We start from the raw sequence: 13,241 nt of genomic DNA on the forward strand, positions 1-13,241 counted from the left end.
CCTTCAGGGCGACAGAGGAGGCAGACAGGTAAGACAATGATCAAGGAATATGAAAAGTGCAACAGTCAAGATAAACGGGGTGCAGAGGCTGCAGAAGGAGGGAAGGTTTTTTTACACTATAAGGCTCCTCTGGGACTTTCCTGGTGGCGTAGGAAATCCGCCTGCCAGTGCAGGGGACGTGGGTTCAATCCCTGGTCGGGTATGATCCCACATGCCACAGAGCAGCTAAGCCCGTGAGCCACAGCTACTGAAGCCCGCACACCTAGAGCCCGTGCTCCGCAACAAGAGAAGCCACCACGATGAGAAGCCCACGCACCTCAACGAAGAGTAGCCCCCGCTCACCGCAACTAGAGAAAGCCTGCGCGGCAACAAAGACCCAACGCGGCCAAAAGTAAATTAATTAAATAAAAAGTAAAAATAAAAGGCCTTGCCTGCTGATTGGCTGTGGATAGTTGGCCTTTGGACAGGAGTCCACCTTCTCCCCTGGTTGCTGACTCCTGAATAAAGCAAACTTTCCTTTACACCAACACCTGCCTCTCAAGTATCAGCTTTCAAGTGGCAAGCAGTTGGACCTGAGTGCAGCAATGAGAGGTCATAAATCCAGAGACCAATGTTTAGGGGGAGGTGGAAAATTCCAGTTCGATGGGGGCGGTATCCCTGCATAAGCTCATGCCAGTTCCCTGCCAGAAGCCCACACATTGAATCAAAATTGCACGTATCCTGCCTCTTGGGCTCTTGCCTCTTGGCCTCCTGCCTCCGACGTCCCACACGAGCTGGTTCCTGCCTCCCTTGCCACCTCATTTCCCTTCCCTCACCTGCTAAGTCCTGCACGGGGTGCTTCTCGTCCTTGGAACTTGGAAGCTCATTCCCCTCTCTCCCACTCTGTTCCCTCTGCCTGGAATGCTCGTTCCCTATTTTCTCCCAATTAAGAGCTCAGATTAAATGTCCTCTCCTCAGACAGGGCTTCCCGAACGACCCCCGCCCCACCAAAAAAAGAACCCTCCAGACACCTCATATCTTATTGCCCGGTTTTGTTTTCTTGTAATTATCCAAGCGTTGTAGTGTGTTTTGTTTCCTTCCTCTGGAACACAAGCGTCCTTAGGTCAGGAACTCTATCTGGCTTGTTTGCCACCATAGCCCTAGCTTAGTTTTTGGCACACTGGACACACCCAGTGATAATTTCTGAGTGAAAATGTCCGTGAGGGAAGGCAGTGTGTCAGAGCCATGCTTAGGTCAAGGTTGCAAGCCGTGGCCTGGGGTTGGGAGTGGTCTCAGGATACTGATAGCCTAGAGAACTTCCAGTGAGGTTGGAAATGTTCTATGTCTGCATTGTCTGAAACAGCAGCCACATGTGGCTATGGAGCATGTGAACTGTAGCTAATGCAACTGCGGAACTTAATGTGAAAGGTATTTAACTAATGCACATTTGAATTAAAACAGGCGCATGAGGCTAGTGGCTACTGTACTGGACAGTGTGACTCTAGAGATACCCAGGTGGGACTCCCAAACACCCTCCAGACTGGGTCCTCAACATCTAAGTGCCGGACGCCGGTGGAGCTCAGGGAAAGCAGCGGCTGAGGCTTCAGTGGGAAGGCCCTCTAGGCTCTGAGTGTCCTGAGTGCCAGCCCTATCGTGCTGACTGAACATGGGCTTCACGCCACTTCAGTAGGAGCCCATCCTCCCCATTACTTTCTAGGTCCTCAGCCAGACACTCCCCTGATGCCAAGCCTCCTTCAGTATTTAAACCCTTTGGATTGAATTGTTAGGTTTATGATTTCCAAAAATAAATTCTTTCATTGACTCATGCGTGTAACACTTGCCATGAAGATCAAAGCTTCGGCGCTTTCTGTGTGCATCTCATACAAAACCATAGTGAATTGCATAACTCTTTCCCAATACCATTGTCAGCTGCCTACTACTTGATGTAGATTTACTACGGGGAAGGAGGTTGGCGCTTGTGGTCCTGGCAGAGCTGTGACAGGACCATACTTGGTACCAAATCATCACGGCCCATCCCAACCCAGTGACCTGGTGACTCCTTTCCAACCACTCTTCTCTGGATCCTGAACTGGTAAGGGAGGTGGTGGTTGTGGGAGAGAAAGGAGGAAGGGGATAAGGAGAGACAAGTGGCCAGAGTTTTGGAGGAGACTTTAGTGTTAACAATGTGTTCGGATAATTGCAGTTACCAACAATGGCCAACAGAGCAAATGACTCAAAATGAGCAGGGAATGGGTGTGCCTAACAGGGTGGAGTGGGACAGATGTCAAAAGGACAAGAGTGGGCGGATGGGGACTGACGGCAGAGCCCCAGCAGAGGACAGCCAGATCATCGTCAGCTGAGTTACCGAAAGAGCTTGCACCCTAACCCTACTGCTCACACCAGCTCCTGGCAGCTTTACCAGGAAGTAGCTAAGAAAACATATGCAAGACAGAACTCCCTTTCTCTTCCCCCAGGTGGCTCCTCCTATGTCGGTCTCCAGGGCATCTCTACCTACCCAGCAAAACAACCCTGAGTAGCGTGTGACCCCTTCTCTCCCCACCTCGCCACTGCCCAAAAAGTCATTATGTCCACCCAATTCTACCTAGAGATGTCCAAAGCACGTTCCCTGTCAAATGCACGTCAAGCAGTGTCCTAAAACCAGAGAGGGAACAGAATCCCCGGGATTCTTCTGCAGGAAGGTCCACTGGGAAGATCGCCAGGGACCGTCGGAGGAAAGTGCCCCGTTTGCGCGCAGCCTCAGCGGCCTCCGCGCGCGGACGCGTCCTGCGTTTCCCGGGCGACGGGGCGGGCGGCGCGGTGAGATGACGTCAGGGGGCGGGGGAGGAGAACCGCGGCGGTGCGGAAGGCAGGGCCTGTCTGCGGCTGCGCGCGCTCTTCTTCGTGTGGGACTTCGGTCTGTGTCCCGGGGACGAGCGGTGAGCGCCTTCTGTGTTCGCTGGGCGGTGCGAGGACTCGCGAGCCGGAGGGCCTGGCGCGTTCCGAAGGTCCAGCCCGCCTTAGCCCGGGAGCGTGGGGGCGGCACGTGCAAAGGTCCGGGGGCAAACGTGTGTCCCGCGCGGGATTGCTGGGCGCAGAGGCTGCAAGGGCCGGCGGCCGGGCGGGTAACTGCGCGAGACGTTTTGAGGAGTTACGACATTGTCCCCTGAGGTCACCTAAAGGGAGAATGATCGGATCCGCATGGTAGGGCCATCTCTGAAATTGTCTGCGAGCGGCTGTTGCCACAATAATGGTATGGACATTCCATGCCGGGAACTGCTCCAAGTGCCCCCGTGAATGGCAACAGCCTGCAGACTAGATACAGGACTAGCCTTACCGTGTTGTCATCACCCCCGAGAGGTGACGTGACTTTGCCAAATTCGCCCGACGCGTAAGCTCTACAGTTGGGATCTGACACCAGGCGTCTGGCTTCAGATCCTCGTATGTAACAGCTGAACCATCATGCAGTACTGTTGGTGACCTCAGGCGGCATTTTGCTGCTTAGAATCCTGGCATTTGGGGTGGGATGTGCCTGATGACAGCGTTAAGACCTTGGGCAATTTACTCCACTCTGACAAGCTGCGGTTTCCTCATGTGTAAAGTGAGAGTACTGATTATACTGGGGTTGCCAGCACCGTGGAGATCAACTATTCAGTCTCTGTTAGCAACGTGTGAGATTAACACACCCACCCACACGCAATGTTTGCTCAGTAATTGGAGGTTATTATGATAGATGTAATAGGAGCAACGAGAAACGAAAGGGTTCCGTTGGCATTAAAGAGGTGCAATGGGGGGTGGGGGGGGAGGAAGGCTTGGAAACTAATTGGATTATGGGGCACAAAGGAGAAGGGAATTCCAGGATGACACTTGGGTTTATTGATCAACTAACCCTTGGGCCACTGGCAGCAAAGAACTGGCCCTGCAGGGGGACAGGTAGAGCCAGGGGCTGAGGGTGAGTTCCATGCCGAACATTCAGAGTTTGAGGACCTCTGGAACGTGAGAGGAGAGGGGTGTCCAGGAAGCTGCCAGTGAGCACATGGGGCTGGAGGTGTGGAGTTGGGAGCCCTTGGTGAATTAAGTCAGTGTAAACGGATGAGATGATGCAGGGCGAGAGTGGCTGAGGCCCAGTCTGCAAGGAGACAGAAGAGGAGCTGCAGAGGCAGGAGAAATGTGGTGTTCTGGACCAACCAAGGGGTGGGGCCACCTGCAGGGAAGTCCAGAAAGATACAAAGTTCCCTTGGACTTTGTAGCTTATATTTGGGGGCACTTGGTCTCTGCCAAGAGCTGTGCCTTACTTTTTATTTTATTTTATTTTAAATTTAACCTGTTTATTGAGCTATAACTCATTGTACAATTCACCCATCTAAAGTGTACAGATCAGTGGTTTTCCCTATCCTGTATTCACAGAGTTGTGCAACCAACCCCGCTGTTTAATTCCAGGACATGTTCATCAGTCCAAAAGAAACCTTGGACACATTAGTTGTCACAATCCTTATCTTCCCACTTCCCCAGCTCCTGGCAGCTGCTAACCTACTTTCTGTCTCTCTCTTTTTACCCTATCTGATCATTTCACTTAAATGGGATCATGCGGTCTGTTATCTTTCAAGTCTCACTTCTTTCACTCAGCATCATGTTTTCAAGGTTCGTCTACATTGTAGCATATGCCAGTACTGCCTTCCTTTTTGTGGCAAATCACATTTCATTGTACGGACAGACTACATCTTATTGATGAACATATGGGTTGTTTCTACTTTGGGGTTATTATACATGCTGCTAGGCATATTCTTTGGATATTTATTTTCATTTCTCTTGGCTATATTCCTAGAAGTGGAATTGCCGGGTCATGTGGTAACAGTATACTTAAGCTTTTGAAAGATGACCAAATTTTCCAAAGTCACTGCACCATTTTACATTCCCACCAGCAATGTATAAGGGTTCCGGTTTCTCCGCATCCTCATCAACACTTGTTATTATCTATCTTTCTGATCCATGGCCATCCTAGGGTATGCAAAGTGGTATCTTATTTTGGTTTCGATTTGCATTTCCCTGATGGCTAATGCGGTTGAGAGTCTTTTCATGAACGTGTTGGCCATTCGTATATCTTTGGAGAATGTCTATTTGAGCCGTTTAAATTGGGTTATTTGGCTTTATTATTAAGTTTTAAGATTCTTCGTGTAGCCTGGGTACAAGTCCCTTATCAATATATGATTTTCAGATCTCTTCCCCCATTCTCTGGGTTGTCATTTCACTTTTCAAAACATTTTTTTATTGGAGTATAGTTGATTTGCAATGTGGTGTTAGCTTCAGGTGTACAGCAAAGTGAATCAGTTGTATATATAGCCACTCTTTTTTTTTTTTTAAGATACTTTTCCCATATAGGCCATTACAGAGTATTGAGTAGAGTTCCCTGTGCTAGACAGCAGGTTCTTATAGGTTATCTATTTTATATATAGTAGTGTGTATGTGTCAGTCCCAATCTTCCAGTTTATCCCTCCCTCCCCCTTGCCCCCAGTAACATAAGTTTGTTTTCTACATCCGTGGCTCTACTTCTGTTTTGTAAATAAGTTCATTTGTACCTTTTTTTTAGATTCCACATATAAGCAATATCATATGATATTTGTCTTTCTGTGTCTGACTGACTTCACTCAGTATGACAATCTCTAGGTCCTTCCACGTTGCTGCAAATGGCATTATTTTGTTCTTTTTTATGGCTGAGTAATATTCCATTGTATCTATGTACCACATCTTCTTTATCCGTTCTTCTGTTGATGGAAATTTAGGTTGCTTTCATGTCCTGGCTGTTGTAAATAGTGCTGCAATGAACATTGGGGTGCGTGTGTCTTTTTGAATTATGGTTTTCTCCGGGTATATGCCCAGGAGTGGGATTCCTGGATCATACGGCAACTCTGTTAGTTTTCTAAGGAACCTCCATACTGTTTTCCATAGTGGCTGTGAGAGTGACCAGGGTTCTTGGCCTTCCCCAACCAATAGAAATTAATCAGAGGCCAGACAAGAAATTCAAACAAGGCTTTATTGGGACCCCTGCTGCAGCAGAGGGGAGCAAAAAACAGGTACCCTTGCTGGCTCGCTCCCTGAGGGGGTGCGAGCTGCTTCCTTATATGGGGTGAGGGTAGGGGTGTGTACAGGGGTCGAGCCGGAGGGGTGGCTTAGGAGGTTTGCCCACCCCTTAGCGGGGGTTGAGTGCAGGGGGCGTGCTCGGTACCCTGCTTTTGCTCCCGGCTCTTCAGAAGTGGCAGTTGGGTTTTCGGGCTTTTTGTATCTTGTTGTCCATAATTTGCCCCAAATGGGCATACACACAGTTATTTTTAGTCCCTTATAGTTTCTTTGTATTTTGTGGCCCAAGGAGACGTTTGTCCAGGTGCCAGCACTGCAGCAAAGGGTCCCAGGTCCCAGGCCTGTCTCAGCTGTACCAGTTTACATTCCTACCCACAGCTCAGGAGGGGTCCCTTTTCTCCACACCCTCTCCAGCATTTATTGTTTGTAGATGTTTTGATGACGGCCGTTCTGACCGGTGTGAGGTGACACCTCATTGTAGTTTTGATGTGCCACTTTCTTGATGGTGTCCTTTGCAGCAAAACATTTTCATTTTGATGAAGTCCAATATGTATATTTTTTCTTATGTTGCCTGTGCTTTTGGTATCATCTTTAAGAAGGCTTTGCCTATCTTGAAATTATAAAGATTTACTCTTATATATATTTCTGAGTTTATAGTTGTAGCTTTTACATTTAGATCTGTGATCCATTCTGAGTTAATTTTTGTGTATGTATGTGGAAAGAGTTCAACTTCATTCCTTTGCATGTGGTTACTCAGCTGCCCCAGCCCCATTTGAGAAAAGACTGTTTTTCTCCGTTGAATTGTCTTGGCATCCTTCTCAAAAAGCAATTGACCCTACATGTTAAGGTTTATTGCTGGACTCTCAATCCTATTCCATTGATAAATATGTCTATCTTTATGCCGGTACCACAGTGTCTCCATTATCGTCACTTTGTAGCAAATTTTGAAATCAAGAAGAAGGGTGAACCTTCCAACTTTGTTTTTCAAGGTGTTTTTGTCTATTCTGAGTTCCTTACACTTCCATATGAATTTTAGGGTCAGCTTTTTAATTCTTGCAAAACAGCCCAGCTAGAATTTTGACTGGGATGACGCTGAATCTGTAGATGAGTTGGGGAATATTGGTATTTTAACAATATTAAGTCTTCTGATCCGTTAACAAGGGGTACAAGACTTCCGCCACCAGGGCAGTCTTATTTAGGTCTTAGATTTCTTTCAAAAATGTTTTATAGTTTTCAGAGTACAAGTTTTGCACTTCTTTTGTTGAATTTATTTCCAAGTATTTTATCATATTTAATGCTGTTGTTGATGGAATTGTTTTCTTAATTTCATTTTTGAGTTGTTCGTTGCTAGTATATAGAAACCAGTTGACTTTTTTTTTTTAATATTTATTTATTATTTATTTAGGCTGCGCCAGGTCTCAGTTGCAGCACACAGGCTCTTTAGTTGCTGCATGTGGGTTTCTTAGTTATGGCATGCATGCAGGATCTAGTTCCCCGACCAGGGATCGAACTCAGGCCCTCAGCATTGGGAGCATGGAATCTTACCCACTGGACCACCAGGAAAGTCCCGAAACTAGTTGACTTTTGCTTACTGACCTTGTACCCTGCAAACTGGCTGAACTGATATTATTAATTCTAACCATTTTTTGGAATTTCTGTATACAGAGGCATGTCATCTGCAGATAGAGATAGGTTTCTAATCTGGATGCCTTTAATTTCATCTCTTGTCTAATTACATCGACTAGCACGTCCAGTATAGTGTTGACTAGAAGAGTTAGTGGACATCCTTGTCTCGTTCCTGATCTTAGGGGAAAGGCATTCAGTCTTTCATATTTAAGTACAATGATAGCTATGGGGTTTTCGTAGATGCCTTTTATCAGATTAAATAGCTTTTATCAAACTATTTCTAGTTTATTGAGTTTTTATCATGAAAGGGTGTTCACTTTTGTCAAATGCTTTTTCTGCAACTGTTGATATGACCATGTGTTTTTTGTCCTCTATTCTGTGGATATGGTGTATTACATGAATTGATTTTCAAATGTTGAATCAGCCTTACATTCCTAGTATAAATTTCACTTGGTCATGGTGTATAATCTTTTCTGTATGTTGCTGGATTTAGTTTGCAAGATTTATTGAGGACTTCTGCTATATTCACGAGGGGTGTTGGTCTGTAGTTTTCTTGTGATGTCTTTGGTTTTGGTTTCAAGGGAAGACTGGCTTAATGGAACATTTTACAGACACGTTCCTTCCTCTTTTTTTTGCGGGGGGTGGGAAATGGGGGGAAGGGTTTGTAGATTACTGGTATTCTTCTTCAAATGTTTGGTAGAATTCACACCCGAAGGCCTCTGGCTTTTCTTTGTGTGTCGTTTATGGATTCCTAATTCAATCTCTTTACTTGTTATAGGTCTATTCACATTTTCTGTTTCTTCATGAGTCAGTTTTGGTAGATTGTGTCTCTTGAGGGATTTGTCCATTTTATGGAGTGTACCGGACTTGTTGGCATTCAGTGGTTCATAGGATTCCCTTAGAATCCTTTTTATTTCTTTAAGGTCGGTAGTCATAGCCCCTCCTTGGTTCCTGAAGTGAGTAATTTGTGTTTTCCCTCTTTTTTAACTGGGTCAAAAAGCTGAAAGTTTTTTGTCAGTCTGTTCAAAGAACCAACTTCTGTTTTTGTTGATCTTCTCTTTTCTATCCCATACTTTGGGCTCTAATCTTTTATTTTCTTCCTTTCTGCTTGCTCTAGGTTTAGTCTGTGGTTTTCCCCAGCATCTTAAAGCGGTGCCTGAAGAGCTTGCCTTGGGCTCAGACTCTGGGTTCAGGTCCCTTCTCTACCACTTCTCAGCGGTGGGGGTTCCCAAAAGACAGCAAGCCTCCCTGAGCTGGGGTTCTTGCATCTTTCGAGAGGGCCAGTAGTACTTGGCTCACAGTTTGGGGGGCGATGTAAGCTGCAGTCTGTCGAGGCATCATCCCTGACACACAAGTGGGCGGTCAGATGTGCCCCTTCCCATCTTTTCCTCTGTCACACACACAGAAGACAGAGGTGCTTCACCAGTAGAGACCACTTTCCCATTGTGTATCAGCAACCTTGACCGTCATACTCAGAGTCCGACATCCTAGACTAGTCTAATGTTTAACTAGAAGGACTTAAAGGTTCCCTTGGGCCCTAGAGAGTTGAGCTGGGGACTCTGCTCTCCTGGTGGCCCTCTAGGTCTGTGTTCACAAGCGTCTCCCGTCCCTGGCTTCATTGGCCCAGGCACTGTGGAAGAGGAGCCAGTCTGCTCAGAAAATTCCAGATCGAACCTTTGGTCAAGAGAGCTGGGTTGCTCTGTTAGTAGAAGCCAGACATCCCCCATCCGGGCTCTGGGCAGGCATCCCCCGTCCAGGCTCTGGGCGGGCATCCCCCGTCCAGGCGGGCTCAAGGGGACCCTAAGGGTGTGGCCAGAGTGCACTGGCCAGCGCTGGCTCGACTCCAGGGCGAGGCTTCCCGGGCCACCGGTCTAGATGGCCCGGCGGGGGCGAGGTGTCTTCAGGCCAGGCTGTAGCACACAGAGCCCTGGACCCTGGTGCTTCACAGCGCCGGCCCTGGGCTGCCCTTTGCCCCCGTCCAACGCCTCATCACCTTGGTTCAGGAATAGAAACGCGGAGCGCTCACCTCCTCTCCGGGAGGATGGCCGTCAGCTCTGTGGCCCCCGCCGGCTGTCCCTTCACAGTCAGAGCTCGTTTGCCCTTCACAGCCTGCTGCACACGTGCCGTTGTTGGTGATGGTGTGAGTAGGACACGAGCTGACTTGGTTCATGTGTCTGTGCAGGTGGCGGGAGCGATGGCGCCCCTTGGGGAAGGGAGCGATGACCCCGTGCTGCCAGACCTGCCCCGGGGGCCCCTGCATGCGGCCCGCGCCCGCGCCTCCTTCCCCTGGAAGGAACTGGCGCTGTTCTGGGAAGGGCCGGACATGCTGCGCTTCAAGGTGAGGCTGGGCTGGGCGGCGCCTGGGGACCCTCGCGGTCGGGCAGGGTCTGCTGGGTGGCTGGGTCCTCGGCAGAAAGGTGGGGCGGGCCCTCGGGGAATCACAGGGAGCCGGGAATGCATGAACACAGAGGCCTGGGGCCCTCCGCTCTCCCCTGGGAAGGACTCTCATCTCTGTCCCTGCATTTCTGGGTTACACTGCACGTCTGAGGCCATGAGACGTGGCCACGAGAAGTCCACATAAGCCAGAGCATAGCGACATTCCATACTTTACCTCCAAATCAGCCATTCCGCGCCCCCTGCGTTTCCAGAAAAACATCTTCTCGGCGCTGGAGAACGACCCCCTCTTCGCCCATCCCCCCGGCAGTCTCTCGCTGGAGAAGTACCGGGAGCTGAACTTCCTGCGCTGCAAGCGGGTCTTCGAATACGACTTCCTCCGCGTGGAGGACTTGCTGGGGAGCCCGCTGAGGGTCCTGGCGCTGATCCAGTGCCTGGGCATGTACGACTGGTCCCTGGCCACCAAGTTCTTCCTGCACACGCTGGTGAGTCGGCCCCGGGAGAGGAGAGGAGAGGGATCCCCGCTCTCACCCTGCGCCCCGGGGCCACGACGACTCTCTGTCCACGTGGACCTAAAACTCACTCAGCCTGTGAGAGGGAGACAGGTGCCTTTGTGGGTTCGTGGTTGTCAGCGTTTGCCTGCTTCTAAAGTTTTGGGAGATCTGTGCGTTGGGGAAATATTCATTTAAAGAGATTTCTAGAAAATAAGATAGGAAGCAAAAGCAGAGATGAGAATGTGGGGGCAGATCTTGTGACTTTTAGTGAGAAGACCAATGTTTTTTCAGCCATTTATGCAAATATTTACGCGTTAAGTCCAATGTTTTTTCAGCCATTTATGCAAATATTTACGCGTTAAGTCCTTGGATAAAGTGCAGTGCTGTGAAGTTACAGCCCCATAGGAACAGGAGCGTTGGGAATTTTGCTTTATACCAAAAAAGAAAGAAAGGGAGGGAGAGAGAGAGAGAAAGAAGGGGGGGGGAGAGTAGGTCAAAGGTGAAGCCTGTGTTTCTGCCTCAAATACGTGGGTAGAGCTGAACTTGAGAAGGCGGCCTCATCCACGTGCTGTGTGAAGGAAAGGTGGGCTCACTCTGCCCTTCCTGCACCCTCATCCCTCATCCAAGCCCCATCTCCTTGCTGTTCATGGACCCTCACAGTTCAGTGTAACTCACGTAAACTGCTTGGGACAAGGACCCAGGTCTCGCCACTCCACGAGCTCAAGGCTGTGTCTCAGGGGACCCTGGACCTTGGACACCAGTGCCCTTACCTCTGGGAACCTGATGACCTCGCTGTGGGATGCTGTGGTGCTGAGGGACCATGGTAGGGTGGGTGTGAAGTCCCAGGGCGGCCGCACTCATTAGCTTCCACCTTTTCACGTCATGGTGTTCTGTTTTCAGACCTTTGGATCAGCGATCTACAGCTCTGGTTCTGAAAGGCATTTCAAATATCTTCCAAAGATCTTCAGTATGGAGGTCAGTTGAGGGTCGTGGTAAGTTGTGAGCTCGCGTCCTGTTCCCTGTTCCCCTTAGAGGTTTGTGGAAGGGACAGCTTGCAGCAGGGGGTAGGGATGCTCCTCTTATCTCATGATGTTTTTAGACTTTTCACCAAACAGCTAAGGCTGTTGTTTACCAAACTGGGGTGTGCCACATCCCCAGCATTACAGGAATTTAGGTTTTCGTTATCGAGGTAAAGCCTTCCGTTCTCTTCTGCTGCCCGGGAGCCGTTCTTGCCGCCGTGCTGACTTAGTGAGGCCGCCGTCAGCTCTTCCAACCCGCTGTTCTCACAGGCGGGAGCTGCGGCCGGCGGCCGGCACGGCAGGATGGGTCAGTAAGGTCACTGGTTGTTAGATAGGAAATGGAGATTCGGGGCTTTGATGGGGGTTGAGGCCGTAAGGGAAGGGGTGTCGGCAGGCCCCCCACGGAGGGGGCCCCCGTCTTACATCATTTTCTGTCTCCACATTAGATTTTTGGATGTTTTGCTCTGACTGAAGTGAGCCACGGGAGTAATACCAAGGCCATGCGGACGACCGCACGCTACGACCCCGCCACCGAGGCAGGTGATGCGCGCCCGTCTGCCTCTGGGCTTCGGGCGCATGAAACGTGGTGTTGTCATGTAGTAAGGCCAGGAAACCCGTCTTTTTACGTGAGTGCACACTGAGCTCTCTCACGCAGAACACTGGAGCTTAGGAGAGAAAGGCTGTGAGATGTGAAACCCAGTCCCACGCGGAAGTCTGTCCTGGTTTGCATTTGGGTGGCATTTGAATGTGGTGAAAGCACGAGCTACCATTTGGTACAATTTATTTCTTTGTTTACCAGGTTTGGTGTTTGATTTGTAAACCGTTCAGTCTGCTCCTGCTTTGTAGAACAAACAGTAAAGAAGATTCCCTGTGACCCTTGTCCCTCTCTAGCTGTCTGTCTGCATCCCCCTGCCTGTGGCCAGGCTCTTTCGGGCAGTGGCCCGGCCCCTCCGGTCCTGGCACTCCTCCTGCATTCGTGGATTCTCGTGGCGCATGTCCGGGGGACCCTGGCGGTCCTTGCTGTCAGCGGGCGCGTGCTCTAGAGGAGGCGAGCCTGTGAACAGATGGGGTCGTGGTGTGTGGGGCGGACGGCAGGGAGGGAGGTGGAGAGGACGGGGCGTGCAGGGGATCTGTGACCTCTGCTGCTCGCATCCTGCGGCCCCTTTGCCCCCATGTCTCGCAGAGGCCCGCATCCTTCTGCCACTTTCTCACGTTGCTGGGATCCTGGGACCCTTTGGCCTCCGCCCGCCCAGTTGGTCGTGTGGGTCGGCAGAGTCCTGTGCAGCAGAGCGAAGCCGTGTCCCGTGCGTCTGCTCAGCACGCGGCCATCGTTCACGGGACAGCGCCGGCCGAGTGTGGGCTGTGTGCCTGCCGTGCTGCAGGCTGGGGGCTCGAGGATGAACCCGAGGAGCCCCCGGCAGAGCAGGGACAGTGGAGCAGTGGACAGGGGTCACAGTGGGCGCCCCGCAGGCTGCCGGGCGGTGCCTGGGAGCAGAGCCGGGGGTCAGCCACGCTCTCGGGGCTGAGAGCAGGCCGCGTGGCCTCTTGGGTTCTTACCCGTCATTTAAGCCACGACATACCTTTGTCTGCACCCAGGTCTTTCTGGCTCTCGGCCTTCTCTTTCCTTGGCTCCCGTGCCCCTGGGCTCTCGGTGTAG

At 50.3% G+C, this 13,241-nt stretch overlaps 1 protein-coding gene across 1 annotated transcript in view; it reads left to right on the forward strand.

Annotated features, from left to right (window-relative positions):
• Nucleotides 1-2,908: 2,908 nt before the first annotated feature.
• ACOX3 (acyl-CoA oxidase 3, pristanoyl) overlaps nucleotides 2,909-13,241 on the forward strand; it is a 48,078-nt gene continuing 37,745 nt past the window's right edge. The window contains exons 1-5 of the mRNA XM_082838967.1: nucleotides 2,909-3,030; nucleotides 9,860-10,015; nucleotides 10,326-10,556; nucleotides 11,466-11,540; nucleotides 12,031-12,120. Of these exons, the coding sequence (XP_082695093.1) occupies nucleotides 9,872-10,015; nucleotides 10,326-10,556; nucleotides 11,466-11,540; nucleotides 12,031-12,120 (540 nt within the window). The 5' untranslated portion in view covers nucleotides 2,909-3,030; nucleotides 9,860-9,871. The remainder of the gene's footprint in view (nucleotides 3,031-9,859; nucleotides 10,016-10,325; nucleotides 10,557-11,465; nucleotides 11,541-12,030; nucleotides 12,121-13,241) is intronic.

The sequence above is a fragment of the Leucopleurus acutus genome (genome assembly GCF_964270905.1).
Source record: "Leucopleurus acutus genome assembly, chromosome: 4".
NCBI classification, from domain to species: domain Eukaryota; kingdom Metazoa; phylum Chordata; class Mammalia; order Artiodactyla; family Delphinidae; genus Leucopleurus; species Leucopleurus acutus.